This window comes from Ascidiella aspersa, chromosome 5, assembly GCF_963924565.1.
Source record: "Ascidiella aspersa chromosome 5, kaAscAspe10.2, whole genome shotgun sequence".
Classification (NCBI taxonomy): Eukaryota; Metazoa; Chordata; class Ascidiacea; order Phlebobranchia; family Ascidiidae; genus Ascidiella; species Ascidiella aspersa.
In genome coordinates this window covers 19381790-19408335 of record NC_139451.1, presented here as the reverse complement: position 1 = coordinate 19408335, position 26546 = coordinate 19381790, and the positions used below count along the sequence as shown (strand labels likewise).

General features: G+C 35.2%; 4 protein-coding genes across 4 annotated transcripts; 1 reads left to right on the top strand and 3 right to left on the bottom strand.

Moving 5' to 3' along the window:
• Nucleotides 1-260: 260 nt before the first annotated feature.
• On the bottom strand, nucleotides 261-9886 carry LOC146145250 (GTP-binding protein 4-like). Its single transcript, XM_083389431.1, has 15 exons — nucleotides 9750-9886; nucleotides 8455-8625; nucleotides 7879-7982; nucleotides 6970-7105; nucleotides 6364-6465; nucleotides 5964-6056; nucleotides 5516-5707; nucleotides 5206-5326; nucleotides 4122-4267; nucleotides 3807-3981; nucleotides 2992-3158; nucleotides 2383-2481; nucleotides 1875-1982; nucleotides 736-870; nucleotides 261-510 (listed from the first exon to the last, which is right to left on the bottom strand). Exons 1-15 carry the CDS (start codon nucleotides 9795-9797, stop codon nucleotides 358-360), a joined length of 1950 nt encoding a protein of 649 aa, XP_083245557.1. The 5' UTR covers nucleotides 9798-9886; the 3' UTR covers nucleotides 261-357.
• Nucleotides 9887-10893: 1007 nt separating this feature from the next.
• LOC146145249 (zinc finger Y-chromosomal protein 2-like) lies at nucleotides 10894-12626 on the top strand. Its single transcript, XM_083390036.1, has one exon. It carries the CDS (start codon nucleotides 11037-11039, stop codon nucleotides 12522-12524), a length of 1488 nt encoding a protein of 495 aa, XP_083246162.1. The 5' UTR covers nucleotides 10894-11036; the 3' UTR covers nucleotides 12525-12626.
• Nucleotides 12627-13009: 383 nt separating this feature from the next.
• Nucleotides 13010-17904, bottom strand: LOC146145248 (nascent polypeptide-associated complex subunit alpha-like). Its single transcript, XM_083389491.1, has 8 exons — nucleotides 17785-17904; nucleotides 15015-15039; nucleotides 14699-14841; nucleotides 14541-14615; nucleotides 14313-14459; nucleotides 14095-14214; nucleotides 13541-13663; nucleotides 13010-13339 (listed from the first exon to the last, which is right to left on the bottom strand). The coding sequence occupies exons 1-8, from the start codon at nucleotides 17830-17832 to the stop codon at nucleotides 13325-13327; spliced, it is 696 nt and encodes a 231-aa protein (XP_083245617.1). The 5' UTR covers nucleotides 17833-17904; the 3' UTR covers nucleotides 13010-13324.
• A 2869-nt stretch (nucleotides 17905-20773) lies between these two features.
• Nucleotides 20774-26049, bottom strand: LOC146145247 (neurotensin receptor type 1-like). Its single transcript, XM_083390521.1, has 6 exons — nucleotides 25907-26049; nucleotides 24116-24248; nucleotides 23241-23369; nucleotides 22679-22818; nucleotides 21612-21850; nucleotides 20774-21081 (listed from the first exon to the last, which is right to left on the bottom strand). The coding sequence occupies exons 1-6, from the start codon at nucleotides 26047-26049 to the stop codon at nucleotides 20774-20776; spliced, it is 1092 nt and encodes a 363-aa protein (XP_083246647.1).
• Between the last annotated feature and the right edge of the window lie 497 nt (nucleotides 26050-26546).

Below are 26546 nucleotides of genomic sequence, written 5' to 3'. Positions count from 1 at the left end.
TGCCTATAGTTTTAACGCAATTGTACTTTTTTTAATTTATGCAGTTAGAATCGAAAAAATGAAGTTTGAAAGGGTACCATGCCTCAAACAAATCGTTCAGGTGATTAAATTCCGAAATAAAAGTTAAGATCGAATCTAAAATATCTACTAAGAATCACAAGGGAAAAACTTTTTGATTTACTGGACAACTTATTGATTCGGGACATTCCCAACAGTCAACCAACGTATTTTAGCCACAATCAACAGTAATCAAATCTCGGTTTCCCAAGCTGTTTATTCCACCCAAATGCGTTGACGAAAAACGAATGCAAGCAAGAGGCTGCCAGCCAGCAGGCGTCATCGTCGTAATGAGGCAGTTTATCGTCGGTCGGTCTTTCCAATACCGCGCTTGCCGGTCATAAGATGGCGTGGCTTGGCGGTGGGAATGTGCCTGTCCGACTCGCCAGCCTTGCCCATGCGGATCATCTTTCGCTGAGAGAGCTTGGCGAGTTTGCGTGCCTTCTGTTGCATCTGGATAGAAAAAAGACGGGAATTAATCATATTTAAAATCGTTTTTTTGATATATTTTGATAGTAAAAAACTTTTATTGGAATTTGTTTACGAGAAACATTTTAGATATGCGCAATGCGGTTAACTAGCATTCTTTTAAAGAGCACAGCGCAAATGGCACAATTTTCCAACCAAAAGTAAAGGAAAACACAGAAAATCGGCACACTTCAAGAAAAAAACACGTACCTGCGGGTCCCTGACCCCACTCTGGTCGCGATTGCGTGATTGGCTGCGCGTGCGTGATTGGCTGGTGGTATCCATGGAAACGTCGCGCTTGCGCTTGAGAGCCGTTCGCGTCTTGCTTCTGGAGCGGAAGTGTGCCTGGAGGAAGAATGGAAAGAGTGAGGTTAGCGGGAGTTGATCTAGTTCAGGGGTGTACAACACTCGGCACGCGTGCCACCCACCTAATAAAAACTGGAACGCAAGCACCCCCAAAATACTAAATTTGTTATTTAGCCAATTGTCGAAAAACACTAAATATATTATTCAGCCAATTGCCGTTGTTCATTAACAATATAAAACAATCACTGTGGAGGCTACCATTCACATAATTATATAATTCAGCTCACCGACGGACACTTAAGATGCAAGTAATGCGCATTGCTACTACAACACTTAAGGCCAATGTAGCTTCTAAGTTTGGCGGAAAACAAACGTTTGCAAAGAAGTAGTTTTGGTCAATTGTTATGAATGTTTTACTTGATTGAATAAACAAATGTTTTTCATTTATAAATAAACGCTTTTATTTTTGGAAAAAAGCGCTTTTAATATTAGAAAGCATTAGTTACGAAACTTTGGCCCTGGAAGACGTTATAAGATAAAAATTGGCACAACGGCATGTTTGAGTTGGACACCCCTGATCTAGTTTAGTTTTTAAGAACGATTGGACTTGATTAATGTCTGGTGGATTATAAAACAAAACATTAATACGTAACTAAGACGATAACGACACTACAATTTACAACTATCTTAATCATTTACAGATGGAAACAGCCTAAACTACAATGCACAGAATTGTTTAAATATAGCTATTTGTATTGAGTGGAGTTATGCGGCGCGTCGCCACAATCACGTATCCTTCGTTTTAAAACATAAATATCACTGTTTGCATTTGTAAATCTTACTAAAAGTTTGCAGTGCTTTTATGAAAACTTTTCACGTTGAAATTTAACATCAATAGCGCACATGCGTTCAGCTAGTAAGTTTTGCAAAAAAAACACATTTAAAACAGAACTTTAAAAACTACAGCTTTAAAATTATTATGAAGGTTATTGTGTTCGATTTAGTTATTTAACCAATATATACGTCAAGATGGTTTGACGGACCTTATTTTGGCCAGCCAGGTCGACTCCGAGTTTTCCCAAGTCATTTGTCATATCCTTTGACGTTTTGTTTTGTGAAGCCGTCTTGCTGGGGAGTCGTGGTTTCTTTACCTACACATCAACAGAGATAGCGATTGTAGTGGAAGCTGTGGAACTAACATTTATGAGCAGAATGCTAGAACTTAAGACATTCAATAAGCTTAGATAAAGTATACACTACAGCTGTTTCATTAAAATGCGATTGGAAAAGCAAAATTGACGTTTTTTACGAATCAAAAGCATTTTTTTTTCTTTTATTCTGTACACAAAACTAGGTTTTTAGTTTATCTTGAATGGTAACATAGAAAAAAGTAGAGTTGAAAAAAGTCAACATTTTACCATTACTAGCAATATAGTTGTTTGTCAAAACAATATTATTTTGCTGGTACAACGATCGTTTCAACTGGGCAAATCAACTGGCTAGTTCGTGACAATTCGGAAAAATATTATGCGTCCCAATCGGCATACTTACTTTCCGCCGAAGATGGCTTTCTGCCATTCGAATGGCCTTCTTTTCGCGAATTTGTGCGGCGAGTTTGCGAATTTCTTTCGTTTCGTCATCCTCAATTTCCTATATACAAGTATGAATGTTTGGTTTGTAACTTAATTTTACTTTTATTTAAAAAATAATCCGCTTTTAAAACTTTGGGCGAAACAGAATTTATCTTTACCGGAGTTTATGGCAATTTAGTACGAACGTTGTAAATTGGGGTTTGTGTGAACTTTTTTCTTACAACCAAACGTTATGTATGTTTTTAACCAAAAAAAAACAAAGGTTGTAAAAAAGATCTACAACAACTTTATTTAACAAGAGCAGAATCTTATATAGTTAACATCGTCAGTTCTGCTTCTTATTCAAATAGATTTCTAAATAGATTCTATTAATTCTGCCCTTGAAATAAAGTTGTTTTAGATGTTTTTTACAACCTGGGTGGTTTTGCTTGGATCTTACGATATGGAAAAAAAGATCAACAATTATAAATGTCAGAGCAGGCTTATATTCTGATATTAACAAAAACATTACTTTATTATTTCATTAACTTATGTATGTTTCGTTTTGGCTTAAAATTTCTGTAAAAACCTCTTCCTCTTCGTAGAATCCCGCCTCTTCTCGCAACTCTTCCTCCTTTTCCAGGTCCTGGAGTCTCTGGAAGACTTCCGGATCGATGTAGTCAGCGATGTTCTTGCCCATCCACACCTCCGGGATTGTGTCGTGGCTCTCGTCGGGGTTTTTAAGGTCCCACCATTCTTCAAGAAAAAAAAAGGAATTTCGAAAAAGATCGTAAATAGTGAAGATTCAAAATTTCAATCTTTTTTATTGTTAAGATTGATTGAAATGATCACATATAGAGTTAGCTACACCAGGCAACATATTAATAGATAGAAATTGGTCTTCTGGTGTAAACGAAGTTATAAACCGACGTTTCGGCAGCAGATACCAGCTGAGATCACCTGGTTGAATGATTAAAGCAAGAATGCGTTAACCACCATATATACCAAACAGTATAAAAATAAAAAGACTATAGATTAAAACTAATAAATTTAGACAAGGCATACTTTAGCGACATATGTTTCAATGCGCCAATGGCACAAAAAATTTCGAGACTTTTCATGACATACTACTAATGCGGGAGCATTTTGATCCTGTTACTTTTGCCAAATGATAAACAGCGCAAATAAAACGCTAACATTTGAACACAGAGTCCAGAAGTGCTGAGTTTTGTATGATTAGCTATACACATGTGGTGAGTTATAAAATAAGTGACTTGTCCAACAAACCACCGGATAGGTTGTTTCCTACTTTATGTACCGAGGGTACACGTTAAAAACACCATACAAAGATAAGGTATAATATAGGGCTTAACATTACAGGTAAGTTATAATATTCTATCGTACTCTGCAAGTCCAAAACATATTCGTCATCCATTTCAATTTCAAGATCGCGTTCGGTTTTCTTTCGGTCCTCTGTATCCATGGCAACTGTTCCATCCTCCGCTATTTGTGGATCTCCGCCCGTTACCATGGCAGCACGCTTCTTCAGTACGGAGGCAGGTATACATGGAGGTCGCTCCTAGAAAAAAAAAGTATTATATAATAATAAAAAAAAAATTAAAAGAATATATTATCCTATTAAAAAATAAAAGAACTCTTTTGACGTAAAGTAATCAAATGTTAAGAACAAACCAAAGCGAAAATTCTATCAAAACATACCTTGCTGTCTCTTTTGTTTGGTGTTGCAACCCTTAGCCTGTTGAGCACATTTGTAACCTTTTTACCCCTCATTTTGGCGTCCACACGGTGAAGCAAGAGTTTGTCACAAGCAGCTTGACGCATTTCCATGATACCGGCTCCACTCACTAAGGTAAAGCAAGTTTAGAAAAACAATCCAGTATTTCATGATTATTTAAAGCTAGGTAAATAGGCCGACTGTTATTTCATGTTTACTGAACATTACAAGTTTCCAGACAACGACAAAGGTAAAGCCTGGGGGAAACCTAAACCTTCTCTATACCACCAAATTTTCATTAAGGTAATGATAGGTGTTATGCAAAAAGCTTGACAAAAACTATAGATTGACTATATTCAGTTTAACTAAGTTGATACCTTTTTTATTAACCTGGATTGGCAATTTATTTAGTTTCAGGAATAGTTATGATATTTTGCAATTTTTTTTATTTAGGCAAATGAAGTAGCATTTAAAATGTTTACTTGTTCCAAAGTAAAAATATATATGCATATAGCCATTAGATAATATATATTTGCCAATAGTGACAAATAGATTACAACTTAAATGATTTATTTAAGGGTTGAGTTTTAAATCTGAAAACAATCAGCAATGTTCAAAAGACGTGAGAATCATCCTTGACCCTTTTAATAAACTCTGCTGGGATTTTTAAAGACTGTAATTCCAAGGCAGTCACAGTAAACATCCAAGTTTTAAATAGATTATAGTAAGGTTTTTAATAGAAAACTGATTATCAATCTTTATTTCACATTTAAACATCAATAAAAATCATGCATGACCATTGTTAAAAGCACTACACACATTTGCCCAGAATAATTTTCAGTTAAAGGATCAAATAATGGAATCCTAATGATAGACTAAGACTGACCAACACAGGGGAATATATAATGACTTTGTATTACAACAAGTTTGCCGTTTTCGTATTAAAGGCTCATTACATGACAATAAAACAGACAAAAAATCTAAAAAAAACTTAAACATGTTTACCTGTATAATTTCATAAAAAAAGTTTTGATTTGGGTAATAAGCCAAGGAAAATGTATTGTTTACCTGTGCTAGTCCAATGTACAGGTATGCCTTCACTTTCTAGTGTGTCAAAAATATTTTTGTGTTCGTCAGAGAGTTCATCTTTTGCTGTGATATCTGTCTTGTTGGCCATGACAAACAATGGCTGTCCAAATATAACACATATTTTTACTTATTTTCGATAGTTTTTTTAGATTTATTTTTAGTTGTAAAATTTAGTTTGTAGAGCAAAAATTTTTAAATTAAGGAAACCAATTGAAACCAAAGCTAAACAAATAATTAATTTTCATTAGAAGATAATGTTTCCTTAATCTTTATATATCTTTACTGGTACCTTGTTGGTAAACAATGGTCTGATGTTATTAAATAAGGCAAGTTGGGATTCAATAGACTCGCCGCACTGTTCCGAGACATCCATGACATAAACAACAGCAGCACGAAGATGGGCTAAAGCAGTAATTGAGAGCATTTCTATTGTATTCCGATCTTCCAGGGGGTGATCCAATATTCCTGGGGTGTCAATCACCTTTAGAAATATTTTCCATCGCATTACAAACAAAAAAGATTTTTTTTACTTTTAACCAACTTACAAAATTATAACAAAAGTAGCAAGGCTCATTTTTTAAGGCAACGTAAGAAAAAGTTAAGAGTTGTTGCCAACTTTTTATATCTACTAACAGGTAAACGAACAAAAGCAATTTGTTTGCAGGAAGCCTGGACTCCACATTATCATATTATTTGTCCATTAATTTTATCCAGGATGTGTTACACAATAAATTTACCTGCCAGCGAAGGTATCTGTAATCCATGTGGCCAACAAACAAAGACTTGGTGGTAAATGCATAGGGCTGGACCTCAACCTCTGCTCTTGTTAGCTAAAAGCATATATGTTTTAAGGCAAAATAAAACCTCTGCTCTTGGTAACTTGAAAACAATTTTTATATATATATTTTTTATTGAAAACACAAAATGACTATGCAACTAAGTTTGTATAAGAAACTTATTAATAGTGATGTGAAAAAGCATTAGTAAAAAATGCAAAATGATGAGAGATAACATAGTAATTCCTACAACATGACAATGACAACATTTTATAAAAACTGTCATTTAATGGGTGTAAATTTTTCCATAGCGGAATTGTTTAAAAAGTCGAGCAGGGTAACTCGAATTTTATATTAGTACCTTGTTAATCAAACTTGATTTGCCAACGTTTGGAAAGCCGCTGATGATAAGGGTTCGCGTATTTGGGTCTATGCTTGGCAAACGTGACATATGTTGCCGAACCTGGTAAAACAAATATCTACCGTTACAATCATCAAACATTTCTGCATATACCAATAACATGAATAGTTTCCCAGAAACAATTTTGTTGGTAGACGGTTTAACACAAGTTTACAAGTATTACTGGAAAAGGTTATCCCTAAATGGATCAGTATTATTTTACAAACAAATCAATAAACACCATTAAGTCACTCTTTGAAATCTAAGGGCAGCATTATGAACACAAATTGCTAGGTTGAGCTTGCTTGTTTTATTTTAACACAACTTTTTTTAAGTGAACTTTTATTGTATATTACTTTGGACTTTTGGAGCATATGGCTGGAAACTGGAAGCTTTAACTAGATGTAAAAAGTCCATACAGAAGTAGCTGGCACGTTTTGAATATTTCACCTAATTCTTTACTCATTTTCAACATCATTTTTAAAGGATTATAGTGAACATACAAAAGTTCCTATACTCTTGTATGGGCTTTGATTTTGTGAATATACATTACAATAAAGCAATTACTTCTTCAAGATATTCCAAGGTTTGTTTCTGTCTCTTCATTATTGTGCACATTCGACCAAGAGCAGCTCGCTTGAGCATTTTGCATCGATAGAGAGAGTCTCCATACTTCATCAAGCGAGTATAGTCTCTTCCAACACTGTAATTCATACCAAACCGGTCTATACATATCTTGTGATATTGTAACTAAAAGAAGAAAATTTTTAAGTCAATTATTCATCAGGGCTGCCATATAATCCTTACTTTAAAGATTTGTCTACAAGGTTTACATCTTACAAACTATGTGCTTTAGTATTGGAAATTTCATGTGTATTTTTATAGTTTCTGATTTTTTACCAAAGATAATAAAAACAAAAGCAGCAAACGATAAACAAAAACTATTCATACAGTCAAATATTTTATTGGGTTACCCAGCTTTGAGACTAGGGTCAACTCAGCAGACAGTATTTTTGGGGTAATACTAATTTACGGAATGATGAATTGTCGGAATGGTCGGAACGCTCACTAATTTAAGTGTTACCCCGTTAAAACAATTATTAAACCAATGCACAATATTTGAGTATATATATATATTTTTTTTTAGGGTGGGTCAAGTGTTATTATATTTAATAATAATACTGTGAGCGTTCCGACCATTCATCATTCCGTAAATTAGTGTTACCCGCATGTTTGCAGCATTACTATGTTAGATAGGAAGTCTAGTTTAGTAGTGTCAAACTATGCTTATTTGCATATTAAGAAGATTTTAAATATGCTTTAATATAAGGCACCATAAAAAAAGTTGTTCCTTTTGGGAAAATCATAGTTTATCTGTTGTCCTTATTTTGGGTCACATATCATGGAATTATTATGCAAGTAAACCGTTGTATTTAATTTTTCTCTAAAATAAATTTAGTAATTTTTCTTGCTTACTTGTCAATAAGATGCTTTGCAGTGTTTATTTGTCCTAGGGCTAATTTGTAGTGGTCTTTGTCATACAAAACATTCATCAAATCAGCATAGAAGGGGTGCACTTCCTAAATAAAAATTATAGGAAAAATTATACTTTTAAGTCTATTACCAACTATGCAAATCAAAAAACAGCTAAGATATAAATTAAAACAGCTAAGATACACAAGTCAATTATGTTTTATGTAAGCAAATTAATATTTTTAAATGTGAATAATTTAAACAATGTTTCTTATTTAAAACACAACAGTAATTTAAAAAATTAAATGGTAATAGCCATCATTAGAATTAAGATTTAAAGCACTAGAAAAATATGCAAAATGTTCAGTACAAATACAAAACATTTGTATTTTAAATTTTAACAAAACTTCGACAAAATTTTATAAAAATACAGGCAAGTTGCTCTTTCAGAAAGTTTTCTCCTATGTAGTTGAACAATATCCAAAGTTTCCAGTGTGGCACCACAGTTTCATATTAGATGGTATACATTTGGCAGTCTTAAAAATGAGAAAAAGGTCCATAGCACCACATTCAACTAACCTCCAGTTTAGGAAATTCTGTTAGTATCATAGCCAGTCTGTCATGATAGTTTTGCTGGGTATACTTGACTTTGCGGCAATAGAAAGAGCGAATTCGGCTAATATGGTAGCTCTTGTGAATAACTGTGGGGGTTTTCCTTTGTGTTTTTGATAGTGTAATATCAATAAAATCCTGCAAAGAAAGTGGTTTATATTTGTTTGTAATGGATACAAAAAGAATACAATTGGTACAAAGTACTCAAGTAGTTTCATGTAAAGCTGAAAATTCAATTCAATTTATTATTTTGGCACATAACGTTAATACAACAACAAAAGCTATACGATTATTTAATATGCCAGGAGGCACCGATACAACCAACAGGTTTACCAGTCAAGGTGCCCCTTTCACAAATATATTAGCAAACACAAGAATTATTTAAACATATTAATACCATTTATTTAAATTATTATAAGTTTTTAAATTATTTATTCGTAAGACTCTGAAAAGATCATCCCGACACCAATAAATGAAGCAGTCGAAAAAAAACAAAAAAACAAATGAATATATACCAGGAAGTAAACTATATCAAATACTAATGCTAAAGAAAAAACAAATATTACTGAAGTAGTGAAATAGCAAGTTAGAATAATTGGAGCAATGTAGTTTTGTATTTAATTTTAAATTGGTGAAATGATAATGATTTTAAGTTGATATCAATATTTCCCCATACCACTGGTCCTCTATATCCAAGTGATCTCTGCCCTAATGAAAACATGCAATTTTGTTGATACCAGTTGCTTCCAGAAGTTTATATTTCTATTTTCGTCCGGGAGTTTATATTTCTAACATTACTTGTCTCGCTATTGTTAAAAAATGGTAGAAATCTAGACCATTGTCCGATTTTCACTCTGTGTAAAAGTATGCCAGGCAAACTGGCGCGTATTTCTTTGACTAACCCATCCTGCATCCAAAAAACAAACAAGCAGCTTGATTTTCCAAGGTTCTAAAAGCGGGTTGCACTTAAAACCTTCAGTGCAGCCGTCACACCATTTTTTACCGTGTATATTCGCGAGAACAACTATGGGCGCTGGTCTAGAATCCTACCACAACGCACATTATTTGGGTTTTATAATACTTCACCCACCCACACCCAAACTCTATCTCGCACCCTAACCCAAATATTGTGCGTTGATTTCATAATTGTGGTAGGATTCTAGACCAGCGCCCAGCCATGCCATACTTTCCAAAGATGGTTCTTAAGGACAGAGGTTTCAGTAAATCTTATTAACAAATCTTTAGGAAGATATGTAACTTACTTTTGCCGTAGGAACCACCGTTATCTTCTTGAAATTGTATAAAGACATAATGCAATGATAAACTAACGATTGCTAAATTATTAAATTAGATATCACACAAAACGTGCAGACCGAGTCCACGCAACACACGTTGTTCTGTCTATGACGTCACACTGACAAAAATGGAAAATAAATTTTCGTTTTTTTAAATGGGTTTGCGTGACTAAATTAAAGGTTTAATTTAAAAGAATTAAAATTTAAATGTTTTTTTGTTTTTATAGTACAATGTAAAATATTAACTGCCATTTACAGTTTTTTTATTTTAGAAATTGCACGAAGGGAAGTGAACATTTGAAAGGCCTTTTCACCAGCCATTTTTTCTTAAAGGTAAAGAACAATTTTTAGTTTTCAAATATTTTTGTTACTTCAGTATGTTCATAAATAAATGCATTACCCCGAATTTGGATATTAAAATTATTTTTAGTTATTGCTTAAGTTACATTTTGTCTCGTTTGCATTAATTTTATGAGTCAGTTAGTTACTTTTCTTTTAACAATCGTCACCAAATGACCGCCATTTTATTTATTTCAAAAGGAGGTTTACTTTTTTAAAGTTAGTTTTGGAATAAAAATTAAAGTGTGTACCAATTGTTTAGAGTTCTTAATTTATAAAAGGTACTTTAGACTGTTTTATAACCTTATTTAACTGTATTTTTTTTTTCATTTTTAAATTTTGTCATTGCCGATATATTAAATCTTGGGACAATTTTTTGTGCGAATAAAACATTAGCTTATTGTATAAATTCTGGTTTTAAAACGTTTTTTTGTATTTGACTGATTTGCTACAAGCACATTCGGTATTTTGTGATCGGTCCCCGTTCAGTTTTTTAAAGTATTTCGACTGGCACAAGTGCCCACAATGCGCCAAATTTAATTTTAAAAAGGGGAATTTAAAGTCCGAAAACATCGTATTTTACTAGGATATATTACGATAATGTTGTTGGGTATAAAAATGTTTACATTGACAAGTGCTAACTTTTTTGTGTATAAATCTCACCTTTTCATATAAAAGGTGTATGTATGAACCAATTTTCTAAATTATTAACTGCATTTTAGTAAATTAAACCTATTGCTGTTTAATATTGTAAACTGTTTTAAGGATAAAATGGCTAAAAGAAGGTACAGCTGTAAAGTATGTAGCAAGACATTTGCACACAAAAAGCGTTTTATTGACCATGTGGATACCCACAACAAAGAGGACAACAATCTTATCAAAATAAAACCAACTAACCCTGGATTCAAAGTAAGGATGAAGCAAACTACTGGTCAAACAGAATTTGAGTGCTCTGAATGTTATAAAACATTTAAGTCTCGATTTAAGCTAGTGCGACACTCTTACATTCATTTGGAAATCAAACCATTTGAGTGTGATGTCTGTGCAAGACGCTTTGCAAGGAAAGATCACCTTAAAGTCCATTTTCGACTGCACACTGGAGAAAAGAGGCATTTCTGTAATGTCTGTTGTAGGGGGTTCAGCACACCAATGGCAGTGGAAAAGCACATGAGCACTTCTCATTCTGGTGAAAAAGAAGACTTATCCTGTCCGTTTTGCGAGATCGATTTTGTTACTAAAGCCCAGCTAAAAAGACATTTTGATTGTATTCACAGAAATACTTATGTTTGTAATACCTGTGGATTTAGCTCGTTTGCTATTGATGCCATGACCAGACATGAAAAGACCCACTATCCAACTTATCCCTTAACGTGCCTTATGTGTCAGATTGAGTTCAATGGAATAAGTGAGTTGATGAGTCATGAATGTTCACCAACAACGTTTAACAAGGGTTCTGTGGTTTTTAAAGTTGTTCTTAATGAGGCAGTTGACATAGAAGATGATTTTGATGAAGTCGATAGTCAAGTTACAGCAAAGTTCCTCCGCAAATTCGACGGACGAGGGAGAAAACCAAAATGTGAATCTTACAAAAATAAGGAAGCATACTTTTTGGATACAGACCAGCTGTATAGATGCAAGCAGTGCGACAAAACAGCAACTTCTGAAGAGGATGCAATCCGGCATCAGTTGGCATATCACGCAGCCACCGGAAAAAGTCAAGAGGTGAAGCTGATTTGTCCATTTTGTGACAGAACATTTCCGGATTCATTACAACTAAAGCAGCATTTGCGCTCACACACCGGCAATCGTCCATTTAAATGTGACATATGTGAAAAACCTTACATGCGAAAAGAGCACCTTGATTTACATAAGCTTACGCATGAAGGTTTGAGTTTGTTTAATGCAGCTTCCTGCTCAACCTGTGGTGCGGTTTTTAATTCTGTCGAAAGCCTTGAAGATCACTACTTTGCTGAACATTTGCAAGAAGAAAGTGACGATGAAGGGTTCTATTGTAATTTTTGTAGTACTTTGTTTTCAAATTCAGAAGAATTGGATTCACACATTTGTATTGGCGATAACACAGATGGTCTTAATAATTCAGAATCTGAAAAGAAACAAAGTCTGATGGCTCAGCTCTCCGATCTTGCTGTAGACAAGTTTCCTGACAATTTGGAACAAAACTTTGCAGAGGAAGTATCTAAAATTGAAGCAAAAAAATTCATGGTTGAAGATGTATCAAAAACAGAACAACATCAGTGCCATTTTCAGGGAAACCATACTAATGATTCCAATCTTTTATGTGTGTTATGTGAAAAAGAATTCTCCAGTTCCACTGAACTACAGAATCATTTAAACTCGCATGAAGATAATTGTGTTTTAGAAGTTGGCATGACTACAGTTTAAATGTATAGTTAATGTGCTAAAAGTTCGTTGCCGTTCTAAATCTAGGATTTTTGTGAATAAAACACTGCTAAAGGCACATTTTCGTTTTATTATGATTCAATAATTAATACTATTTGGTTCAGTATTTACACCAAAATTCTTATCTATGTTTTAAGTTTAGTTTATAATTTTGCTGTTTTTTGTTTTGTACTACTTTGTTTTGTAAATATTTCTTGCTGTAGTTTTGTTCAGAAAAATTACATTTCATTTTGCCTTGCAAACAAGTAAAACTAGGTGACAAACCTTAACCAGCAGCAGGATTACTACCGCAGTTGTTTTTTAAGTTATGATCAAAAGTGATAACGTGTATTCAGAGTTTATGCCTAGATAGTCAGGACAATTATGCTGGTCTAACACAACCACTAACCACATTGCAGTTTTATTTGTTATCTAATCTTTTTTTCTGATATGTCTATTTGATACCCTTCAAGAAGCAAACACAAGCCTTAGCATTACATTTTCTTATTGAGAATTTCACACATCTGCATTTGAAAAGTACTCTCTATCCAATGTGTAAAATGAAGCCATGCTCGAGTAGTTTTGTACACAACCAATACTATCTGCAAATCTCAAACAAACATACAACACATGCGCCATTATTCAAACACCCAAGTGTGTTTTTCTGAAGTTAATTTTAAAATAAAGGTATGTGGCTCATTTTGATGACCGCTGGCCTTCAGTGCCACATTCTTTTTGCTTTGAAGAGTAAAAAGCCAAGTTGTGAAACACCCAGATTTCACTCTTCAAATTTTGAGTTAGTGCTACATCGTCAATTCCTGTAATTAAAAAAAAAAAATATTAAATGCACAACTACTTTTATTATGTTGCTTAATGGAAAGAACATTCTTCCATTAATATACTAAAGATTGTCAGCTTGTTAAAAATCTGAGTAAATAAGACTATAGAAACAAAACAATAGTATTTAGAATGCCACTGTTTTATAAAATTTGAGAAAAAAGGTCTACTTTGATACCCACCATAATGGCATTGACAATGTCGTTGCTATTGTTTTTGAGGGCTTTGACAGCCTTACTGCGACTGACAGTGGCTTGCTGCATCACAAGTTCAATATCCTTTTTCTCCACTCCTTCATCGTCAACCTTTAATAATTAAGAGGCGATTACTAACTGCAACATCATGCAACTTCGCGTAAAATAAGGATAGTTTACTTCACAAAGCACACTCAGCTTTTGTGCTCATATTAATAGTCAAAAGTAGCTATAAAGAAAATATTCTATTTTATCATTCAGACCAGTGGGCATATAAGTAAAATTTCCCAAATGACTTGCAAAAAAAAGTTGGTAGAACAAGGTAGCAACAATTAGGTGTAATATAACTGCTGTGACATATAGTTGTGCATCACTATGTATTAAAGGTCCATTTTTATAAACTTAACAATGCTGTTGTGCAAGGAGACAAAAAACTAAAACAACCCAATACCCATACTGGTATGAAAAAATATGTTGCGCCAAACCAGTGGCAAAATAAAGGCATTAAAGTTTTTTTTTTTTGCAAATTGTACACTACATACTTCCTCCTCGTCACTCTCTTCAGCAACAGTGGGAACAGTGGTTGCTGTTTCAGCTGCCGTTGGAGCATTCTTGAACTTCTCAGCCGCCTTGAGTTGGGCTTGTTGTGAAAGATCCTCAATCTAAATAAAAAACGTATAACAATACATAAAATATCTACACTTTCAGCTACCAATTTATTTTTAGGGATTAAATAAACTTTTTTGGCATTGGCACATACCTTAGCTTCTCCAAAAACAACATATGTATCAGAAGCAGGGCTCTTGTAGACGTCAGGATTTTGTATGACAAACAAGATGTTTTTTGATTTTCTGATAGTGACACGGTTAACCCCAACAACTTGTTTTAAACCCAGTCTTCCTATCGCCTGAAAAAAATAGTTGCAACACAATAATTTCAAAGATTAGAAAAAATAACATATTTCAGGTTTAAATCAAATTCAGTTTACCTTGCGTGCTTTCTTTTCGCTTCTACTTTGTTTTGGTTTGGCTCCAGTGGCATCTCCAGCAGCACCGCCCATCATCTGTTTTCAACAAATGAGTTATAATCAAATGTAGGCTGCAAAAATTTAATTAGCACTTTTCAGCTTGAATTGCATCACAGTACCTCTGAAATTGCAGGATTAAGTCCTGTATTGGTGACTTGAGTACCGCTGTTGCTGTCTGCAATAGTGGTTGTTGGGTTTGGGCTGTCATCCAAATCGGGAATAGATTCATCGTCACTATCAGTTTCAGTGCCTGAATCGTCAGCTAAGTAAAAATAATACAAAATATATGTGTTAAAAACATTAATGTATAATACCCAGAGCGAAAGAACTTGGTACAAAATGATTTTCAGTTTATAAGTTTTCACTTGGTAAAATTAGAAATATTAAAAAAATTACCATGTTTATTATAAAAATTTTAACAAAATTTCAACTTACCAACAGGATCCTCCTCTGGAGCATTCTAAAAAAATGGGTGAATAAGTATCAGTTTTTTGTTTGAAGGGTGCAACTCACTGCACAAACCGAAACGAAAATGTTTTTAATGTAATTGGGTAACACGTCTTAAGCTAGCTTGAAACCACAATAAAACACAAAACACCGTTTTTCCTCTCTTGTTTGCACAAGGGTTGTTCGTAAAGGCATGATATTTTCTGTCTTTTGTTATGTGTTGAAGTTGGTGATTAGCAAACATGTTTTAGACTGGCTATCGTTGTCTGCGTTATTATCTGATGTAAAACTGTGACTGTGATGCGCGTTTCAAAGTCGCCATTTTTAAGCATTGATATTGTCAAAAAATTATTTTCTATAAGCATATTCCAAGATTATGTGTTTTGTGTGGAATTGATGTAGCTTATTTTGCACTCAATCCTGCTTGTTTTTTAGCCGTCTTGGCACACAGCTCAGCGAAGATGTTGAGATAATCATGATATAACAACACCCCGGTGAAAACAATCTTTGTATAATATTCCTGGTTTCAACAGACGTGCTTCTGCTTAGTGTAGTCCCGTATATGTAACTTAGTAAACTGCGCTGCTGATAGTTGAAAATTATGATTAGACTACCAAAATCAAATCACACATTTAACAGTCTTGGTTTAGTTTTTGGCCAAAAGTTAACGAATGCATGTGTTCACTTTGCATAAAAATGTTCGCTTTTGCTGGTGGTTAATAGGCAGTTTCTTATCAGGCTATTCAATTTAGTCCCTGCTGGAATAGACTACAATTTGCTTGCAGATGCGACACTATGCAAGTATTAGTGAGCCAACCAAATTTAGGACATAAACACCATGTCTTTCCCGACAATTGCAGGAAAGGATTGATGATCACAAGCATGATAAAAAACACTATGTTGAACTTCTAACTTAATAATGATTAAACAAAACAAATAACCATATACCAATAACTTTATTGAACAATATAAAATTGCCATTTTAGTTGACCTTTGTTTAAATTTATTGTTGAATCACACCAAACATATTAACTGTGAACCTGTTATTTTCATTAGGGAAATATTCTGTGGACTATAGATTGATTACCAACCACCCAGATTGGAAACTTTGGATATTGCGCGGAGGAGATGTTTTGCAGCTGAAAAAATGCGCGGCTGAAAATAAACCATCAGGCTACCGAAAGTTGTAAATTGCGAAATTATATTAAACTTACAGCGTTCATAGAATACTTTTGCGCAGTTTTTGGTTGGTGTGCGGGCGCAGCTAAATATTTAAAAAGTTTGATAGTGTAGCATTTAATATGCAATATTACTCGATATTGCCTAATTTGACGTCACTATGACCGTTGTCCACTGATGCGTGACCAAAACGCCGAACTGTGCGTTTTTAGCGTTTCGCAGGGGATTCTATATGATTCATTATATTATCTACGTCTTATAGACTAGCGTTAAAAAATGTTATGCAACTTCAATATGCGGCCCGGCAATTTTTTTTGTGCTTGTTAAGTTTCATACAGAAGTTTGCGCGGCTGAAGTTTTGCGCGTTTGCTCGAGTCAGATTTGCGCGGCTGAACACATTTTCTATAAAATGCGCGGCAGTGACCGCGCAGGCCAAACTTTCCAACCTGGACCACTGGTCAGGCTCTTAAGACTGTTTACAAACAAATATATCTGTGCTGCCTCCAGATTGGAAACTTTGGATATTGCGCGGGGGAGATGTTTTGCAGCTGAAAAAATGCGCGGCTGAAAATAAACCACCAGGCTACTGAACGTTGTAAGTTGCGATACTCTAATAAACTTACAGGTTTACAGTTTTCATGGAATGTTTGAAGCACTGAGCAATTTTTGGTTGGTATGTGGGCGCAGCTAAATATTTAAAATGTTGGATTGTGTAGCATTTAATGTGCAATATTACTCGATATTGCCTAATTTGACATCACTATACACGTGACCGTTGTCCACTGATGCGTGACCAAATCGCCTAACTGTGCGTTTTTAGCGTTTCGCAAGTGATTCTACATGATGTGTTATATTATATACGTCTTATAAACTAGCGTTAACAAAATGTTATGCAACTTCAGTATGCGGCCCGCCAATTTTTTTGTGCTTGTTAAGTTTTATACAGAAGTTTTGCGCGTTTGCTCGAGTCAGATTTGCGCGGCTGAACACATTTTCTATAAAATGCGCGGCTGTGACCGCGGCTGAAAGTGCTACTGCGCGAGGGATTTATAATTTATCAGGCCATAAACTTTTCAACCTGGGTCTAGAATCCTACTAATTTTTTAACAGTGACAAAATGAAATGTCAAATCTAAATTGCAAGTAAAAAATAAATATGGGAGAATAAAAATAATTATGACATACAAACACAAACTCGCACCTGAACCCAAATAATGTTAGCAATCTAAACCAGAAGAAATACTCGTTGTACCCTAAAAGAAATAATGTTAGCAATATAAACCCTTGAACAAAAATATAGTCTAGGCTTCTATAGAACAAAGCCAGGCGCTGGTCTAGAATCCTACCACAACGCGCATTATTTGGGTTAGGTTGCGGGTTAGCGTTTGGGTTAAGGTGGGTCAAGTATTATTATTAAATAAAGAATATAATAATACTTGACCCACCCACACCCAAACGCTAACCCGCAACCTAACTCAATTTTGTGCCTTGATTTCATAACTGTGGTAGGATTCTAGACAAGCGCCCAAAGCCATTCTATACCCCCTGACATATACTTATGTTGAATTATAAATACTTACATGTTGGTGACACTCCTCCGAATGTTTGTGTGCTTGTACGTCTGCCATTTTGTTTTGTTTTATACGATTAAAAATTATGTTCTATATATGAATCTAAATTAGAAGTTTTGAAATAGCTTAAAAAAAAAACCTTTTTGCAGCACTGTCATATATGCGTAATTTTTACGAAATATTAGCAATTTATTGGCAAACGACAATAACAGTCAAAACGAAATTAAATATTAAACCAAAGCATTACATTCAACTGCCTAGCATAAGTAAACAAACGCCAACTTCCACTTGGATCACAAACCTATTGACAAAAATAAGTGTTTATTTAAATCATAGTCTCAAACTAAATTTCCCACTTCCAACTTTCACACATGTGTTCGCTCCTTTTCAGTTTTGCCAGTTGCTCGCACCACGTGACTAACTTTTTCACTTGAGACGTAATTTGTAGAAATATTTTGATTGGGGAAATATGCATGGAACCGCTGTTGGACGTCTTCGAGAACCGACTGTGCCTTATTTGGGAGAATAGAGTCATTACCACGAGACAATTCTAAATTTAACTGTGTAGTAGGAAACAAAATAAATGCTTTTGTAAATAGTCTCTCATATAGCAGGATCAAAACGTTTAATCCAGTATATAGCCGTTTTGCTGTTTTTCAACAATATATTCATCTATCGAATGTTGTATATAGTTCACCTTGGTGTCTAAACATTAGGCTATTACTGTATTACGACAAAATGACTAACGCAAAGAACCAGATATGCGAGATCATCGATGCAGTTATACTTTTCGTAACGTGGTATAGTCATACTTTTCGTAACGTGGTATAATAAAAATTCAGAAGTCTAGATTATATGCTGTTGTAGACGTCGACATCCTAATTAACAGTAATATGTATTTTTTTGAAAACTTAATTGTTGCTTTTATATCGCCAAAAATGTGCAATGTTTTGTAAAGTTTTGTATATTGTTTGTGATGTTGTATCACTGAGAGTGGAGCGCAATTTGCGCTCCAAGAGAAAAGGGTTGCATTGGAATTTTCAAGTATTTTTTTTCACCAAATTGCAATTGTTCTATGCTGTACGTCAATTAGGCTGATCATTTGCAGTTTTGTCTTCAACTTTGTTGCCTATTTATTACTTTAAAGTTTTGTTTATCTTGATTTTATCCTTCGGAGAATTGCTAAACAAGCGATTCCGAAGATTTAGGTCGGGTCGCGGCACATGCTGTGGGAAACACAATGCATATCTTGCATGAATCGTCTCTACAAAACATAGGTGAGTGTAGACTAATTAAAGGGAAAACCGGCCATTATCCTACATTCATACTTTTAGAAATTTGCGACAACTTTAAAGCGCCCCGTTTGTCGAGCGATTGATGTTGAAGCAGACCCAAGATCGTTTTTCCTCATTTTGCATGTTTGTTGATTTTCAGAAATGGAAGCATGAACACTAGGTGTAATTGCAACACCGGGCGTAAACCCAATCTTGTTTCTGACTGCTGCAATTCTTGGCATGTACCGGTACACGGCAAAATGTCTAAACAAGTAAGGAGTAGAACTACTGAAGTATAGCAAATGTTTTAACAGATAAATGTAGTTTGTGAGGACTATAAGTGCACGGCAATTAAAGAAGTGACATGAAAATATCATAACACAACAGGGACACTTCCAGGTGATTCGGGGCAAATATATCTATTTTTTTATTGTCCTACTTACATAAATGCAAACAATATCCGCTTCTTTATGCCTTTATAAGTAGGCTGTGTTTTAATTAGGGGTGAACAAAACTAAGTTTAAGAAAGACGGACTTGAATGGACAAAATAACGCTTAAAACTGCCAGGAGAGGGGCGTTTTGTGTCTTCTTGGGCGTTTGAACGGCGCCGCTGTTTTGGCACCAAATTGTTTGCCCCTGTTGTTGTAGCCTTTATTCCGATTGAGACGGTACGACTATTAGGTATTAGTCTTATTTTGGTTTTGTTCCAAAGTTAAGTTGTGGTAATTTCGGTCTTGTTGCTGGAGTCCGTCAAAGTACCAGCCTTTTCGAAAACATAACAAGTCCCAGTCCAAGTCATCATTGTCCGAGTCAAGTCTCAGACAGGTCATTATTAGAGAAAGTCAACTTTAAGCCATCAGTAAGAGAAGTAGGTCTCATTGACCAAAGCAGGTGAAAACAGAGAGCGAAGTTCTCATATGAGAAAACATAAAGTTATGAGAATGTCGACATTGGATATCTTTACTTTTGTGTAGTAAAAGTACTACTTTTAGATTACATGTCGATTTATACAAACCATGCAAAGAAAACCTACATTTGTTACCAAAATCTTCTTCGAACATAAATAAACGAGAAGCCACTACCTTGTTTAAAAAATACCGGATATATGTTTTTGTACCGTGTATTAAAAACTATTGCGTTTTGTTACAAAATATATGCAATAAAAAAGTTAACTTCCTTTTAATCGTACAATAGATGCGCCATTATACGCATCAAACGGCGGTGGTTTGGTTGTATTTTGCTGAAGAATGGAAATGTAAGTCAAAAATCTACGAATCAACGAAACAATCAAAACGTGTAAGCACACCTGTTGTAAACAGTGTCGAAAACAACTGAAAAATACATATACACAATGTTTATTCTATGATGAAGCACTTCTAGATCCCAACTGGAAAACGGTAACGGCACACATTATATAGTATACCGAATGCCATCCGAAAGGCTTACCAAAATTTCTGACCAGGTTTATAGTACAGGCTAAAAAAACAGGCAATTATGAAGACAAAAGTTTATGAAACACTCATAATACACCTGAACTGTTCCTGTTAACATTGCACAACGAACCAAACCTTAAACCATGCAGGCCACTTTTAGTAGAAAAACAAAATCGCAAAAACAACAAAAAGTTGCATTTTGGATCCAGTACAAGTTTATATAGGCACATTTAGAATATATGCTGCGGTTAATATGGGCAGCTCCTCTTTTCAACAGTCGTTGTCGGAGACTAAACTCCGAAATTTGTGCCCGACGTCCTTAGGCCGTCGCTGCTGGCGGAGACCATGTTCCGCCGGGACCTGTTCGTCTTTCCTGGTGTAATCACAGTCTTCTTCTTCCACCGAAGGCAGCAGCAAAGCTTCTTGCGCACGAATGTCTTGGTGTGGTCGCGCATCTTGGCCGAGCCGAGGTTGTAGAAGACAGGATTGAGGCACTCGGAGAAGCGGATGAAATAGTACTCGACGACGCCAAACCAGTAGTCGGTCTTCCGGTGGTTCAGCGTGTCGCCGGAGTGGTTGACGGCCCAGTATTCGTAGGCTGCGATAATTGACCTTATAAAAACGATCTCAAACTTTTCGGCGATGCAAAATTCCTAAACTTAAGCTACGGTGGAACTGTTGTTTTTGTGTTTTTTAAACGTTAGAAAATTAAATTTGGATTAAGCCAAATTACACAACACATGTAAAATGTAACCTTTTGAAAAATCAATTACTAGCCCAAAGTGTCTCTGTTAAACACAAACAGGAATTCATTGTGTTCTAAACTATGGGTGGGCAACTATTTTTGTAGGGGGCAGCATGAGAAACATAAATTGTTTTGGAAAAGTAAATATGAACTACACATATGGTAAAGTGTATTTCTACAAAAAAGGCTCCAAACAACATTGTTTTGATAAACTGAGAGTATAGAAAATAAGGTAGCCTTACAAATCTAATTCATTATAAATCTTTTGAAATCAAAGGGAAAAAATGGCGTATTCAAAAATAAAGTTTTGTGGAAAATAAGCCGCGAGCCTTATATTTGCGCTGTGGTTTGTCCTGGTCTGGTCTAAACGGAGTTTACCTTACCCAAAAAAGGAATGTATCCGATCATGAAGGAGACGATTATGAGAACGAGCTGAACCACCGCCTGTTTCTCTTTCCGCATGCGCTTGTCAGTCCTCGAGGCTGCTTGCTGATCCTTAAGCTGTGCCGACCTTTTGCGTACGGTCAGCACTGTGAGTAGGCAAAACACCAGAACGCCGACTGCCGGAACGAGCAAGAACACCGGGTAGGCCCAGTTCTGGTACGCACTGTAGTCGGGCAGTCTAAACACAGCAAAAATTAGATTCACCAAAAAGATCGAAATGTGTCATCAGTAGAGCGATTATTTTTTGACTAAAAAAAAACTAAAAAAAAATGTCAAATTTACACGTTAGGTCAAAATTTGTCAAAATACTTCGTAGTAATCGATTTAAATGCACATAAATCGTTTATAAAATTAAAAAAAAATATATAGTCAAACTTTGTATTTGCTTTATATAGCTGTTTATTTCTGATTTGGACAAATGCATTGTACAGTATTTGTTCTCCTTTTTCGCTTGTTTTTTTAAATTATCCCTTTCCTTTTTTGATAATGTGCCAGGTCTTTTTCCTGCCATTATTTTTGCCTTGTAGGCTATTTCAACTGTTTACACAACATTTTTTCTGAAATAACCAGCGTCTTGTTGTTCTTTGGTGTTTTTATAGTTGTGTTTGTCATGACAAACATAGTAACTATCGTTGCCTAGAGTTTTGTGTAAACTCGAAAAAATAACTGATTTGTCTTTCACCGGTAATCAGTAAAACATCCAAAACGAGTGGTTGACGATGTCAAGACACTAATGCAGTACTTTAAGCAACAATTGCTGTTTAAATAAATAGGTCAAAAATCGTCAAAAAAATAAAATTTCAATTTATTAGGTCAAAAGATAATCGCCCTAGTCATCACCAAGACCTGAGTGGTCTGAACCAAGGCCAATTCCAGGGTGTATCCAGCCTATTGAGATTTCGTATTTACAAAAATATGCACCAAAGGCCCACGTCTTTTGTCTCTTACTATGAAAGAAACTGTTGCAAAGTTGCCAATGCTCTTTTTTGTGAAAATAAAGTCTTACTTTTCCAGCAAAACGGTGCATGCCGGCCACACAGAATCTCGTTCATTGCTGAGACGGTTCTTGGGACGAGCCCCAAAGATTATGACGTAGGGTATGAAGCCGCAAACCAAGCACACGATCCATATGCAGATGATCCAAACCTGAAAAAAGGCAAAACTAAACGTAATCCAATAGGACAATCTATATAATGCATTAAATATAATTCCTTGAAAGAGTCGTACAAAATATTGCTGAAGGGACTCAAGTTTTAGCATGGAACAAACCGTATATGTATAAACATAAATAATCTGCTAGTTCAACACTGATATTATAATTAAACAATGCGTTAATTTCTGATTCAGGGTAGTAGTTAACAGGAATATTCTAACTGCAAAATCTATAAACCATAAAACTACCTATGCAACAAAAATACATAAATTTACTAGTGTGAGTTTCTCACACGGGTTGACGAAAAACGGCATCTGGTTTCTTGCATTATCTATAAAAATGCTGTCTCGCGCAAAAACACTTCACAGCGAGAAAAGCGAGACAAAAAATGGCGTCCTAAAAGTGCAACGTATACGTTTCCATGTCGTATCTTGATCTTGTGGTAGAAGTGAGGAAAGCGGATGGATACGTAGCGCAGTATCGCGAACGAGAAGATGTGCAACGCCGTCACGTATGACGTCATCAGATCGGCCCCCCAGTAAAACTGAAAGGCCAACAGAAAATAGTTAAAATTTAACGGATATCACTTTTTTTTAATTCCTATATCACTTTTTTTTAAAGATGTTTTTATAGTTATTTTTTTTTAGTTACAATATATGCCTTTGACTCGAAACAAGTAACATGGGATAACTTTTAAACCCACTTTGGCATAAAAAGATGGTTGTCGTCATAACTTGTGAATGTTTGTAAAAATTCAGAATTAATTATGAGATCGTTTGCATTGCATCCTGTTTGAAACTTTACTTGATTAAAAGATTGTATCAGCGCCGAGTAAAAAGCTTTCGTCACCAAAACGGATTTGTAAACGACGCAAGGGGGTCAGCGTAGCAAAACAGAAATTTGAACGTCTTGTTGTCGTTCGTGTGCGCCAGTATTTGTCAGCCTTTTATGGCTAGCGGCATCCCTCAGAAATATTAAATAGATTGCGGCACCCCTACAAAATTTTTCCGTAGGTAGTTTACTAAAATGTAACAATAAACAGAACTTGAACAACACACATCAACTCTAAACAACGTAGGAAGTCATAATTGGATTTATACCACTTTAACCTTACACAAAAGTTGTAAGAGCTGAGACAAAATCAGATTCTTAAAGATTCTTAAATATCTCTCGGCACCTTTGAGGATTAGAAATGGCACCCCTGGGTGCCGCGGCAACCCGGTTGAGAACCACTGGTGTGCGCCAGATCGTGAGCCCCGTCATACGCGTGCGTCTTCTATTCTCACGTACCTTGCACAGGAAGGGAGGCAGCGACCATACATCAAAGCCCCACGTCCGCCGATAGAGAAACAGCCAGCTAATCAGGGCCGAAAGCAGATCGGACACACACAGCGACAAGATGAAACGCATGAACACGCTGTCGCTGCAAGTATACGAAAGCTCAACGTCGGCCAAATACGCCATTCTGCTACATTTGTATGCCATGGTTATATACAGCAGTAAACTATAGTAATAGAGTAGTTCCGAAACTTAAGTAACCATTTTTTTTTAATTTCGATGCTTTATTTTTAGTGTACCACTCATATTAAAGGATCGACAAATTTTAGTGCTTTCCGTGTTATTATCATAGCTTTCAATATAAGCTTGGAAAATGTTTACTAACATGCATTTGGTATGCATTAGAACGAGTTGTATAGCCTGCCGCTATTAGAATGCTATTCAAGACTGATGTTTTTGTTTTATATATTTAGACTGTATATAGGCAATTCTTACAAAAAGCGCTGAAATAATATTTACCTTTTATTTTCTTCTATCTGTTAGTTTATTTTCAAAATTAAATTTACACTGGGCTAAGTCATGTTTAAGAAATATTCGTCACGTAATACGTTTTTTTATTACCAAACGCCATTCAATTTCACTTCCGCTGTTAAAATTTAGGATTATAGTAGTTATAAAAAATGCTTGAATTTAATCGACTATTAAATCGTTAACTTGACGGATTTATTCACTTATTTTGATAAAAGCGTAAAAAAGTGTTTTCCGTTACCCCAGGTGTTCGCTTAACACGCTAATTTGTTATGCTAAATGCGATGAAAGATGCTTTTTTCTAACCGCGAATGTTTTTAGAGATTTACGAAACACCGCATCAAAGGCTCAGTAAAAGTTCTAACTTGGATGTGGGTTGTGAAATAAATAGGAATTACGCAACAAAGATAATATACGCAAAGAACATCGTTAGGTATAATAAAGGTTAGTATTCCGAAAGCTTATTTTGAGACAAAAAATGGGAAACGAGTAATGAACTTTACCAATCTATTCAAACCTCTTTATTTAAATAAAAAGTCACAATTTTTAAACTTTTAACCACGTTTGTTTTTAGGTCCTAACTATAGAGATGTGACATTTCCAAACTTGGTCAGATAAGTTGAGAAAGTCAAAACATGACGTCACAAAGTTAATCTAAACGTGCGTCATAAGGAAGTAATATTTATACCCAGTTCCTTCTTTTGTTAAAGTTTTAGGTTGGATAGGTGTTACTTTTAAAACAAAAGCTTTATTACAAAAATGTTACCGATTCGCACAATGCGAAACAAACTTATTTTGTTTAAGTTGCCCAAATTTTTATTTTCGATGGTGTGATGAGACACACGACGCCTTTGGGCTGAAGCCAATTTCTTAAAATAGTTTTAGACCAGTGGTCGGCAAACTTTTTTTGCGCGGCCCAAAGACTCTTTCCAGAGCTACTAAAGGCCCACTACGTAAAACCACTACGACAACAGGGGAGTATTCATGATATTTGTTAGGCCTGGGGCATGCAATATTTTAGAATAACGTCACAAAGTTACGCTACACACACCAATTTAAAAAATTTATTGCTAAAAATGGACGGTTATCAGTCACGCAGTCCACAACTAAATGATAAGACTAAAGTTTAGTTGCTAAACTATTAAAAAATAGCTAGCGGCCCTGCAAAAATATTCTGCGGCCCACATTTGGGCCGTGGCCCACAGTTTGCCGACCACTGTTCCAGACATACTAGAAACGCCATTCAGATTCAGGTTGTTGTCTGTATATACGTACTTGAGAGTTCTGTAGCTGACGATGACTGCGATGGTCAGTGTGTTGGCCAGAATGCCGAAAACCATGAAGCTTATCAGGATGACGGCGGAAAGGATGATCTCGGCGTCATTAAACGGTCGTACATAGGTCCTGAAAGCAATCATTTGTAAAATAACAAAATATTTTGTAAAATAACACAAGTTAAGTCTAAACTGTAAGATTCGAAAAACGCAACATATAGCAAGAAAGTTGTTTTATGTCCAAAAATGAGGTCATTGACTTATGCCATTACAACACTGTTATTTGTACGCGGTATACGTCCTGTAAAGCCCAGGTGTTCCCTACCTGCTGGTCACAAGATATTGTCAGGGTGGTCACTATGTAATATTTAAAATTAAAATTTGAGAAGAAACAAAAACAATATTTCACAGAAAAGTTAGCTGAAGAAAAAAAATTACCACCAGTCCAACAATTGTTTTAATGGCGTTATCCTTTGGGCCTTATGCCGTCACCATCACTCTTGTTTTCAATAAATAACCAAATCTCTCGTATTATGACTTGGTGCCGTGAAATAGGCAGGGGGATTATTCGACTTATAAAACTATGCTAAATTTTAAAGAATATAGATGATAATTTCATAAAGCGTAGATTTGAATAAATA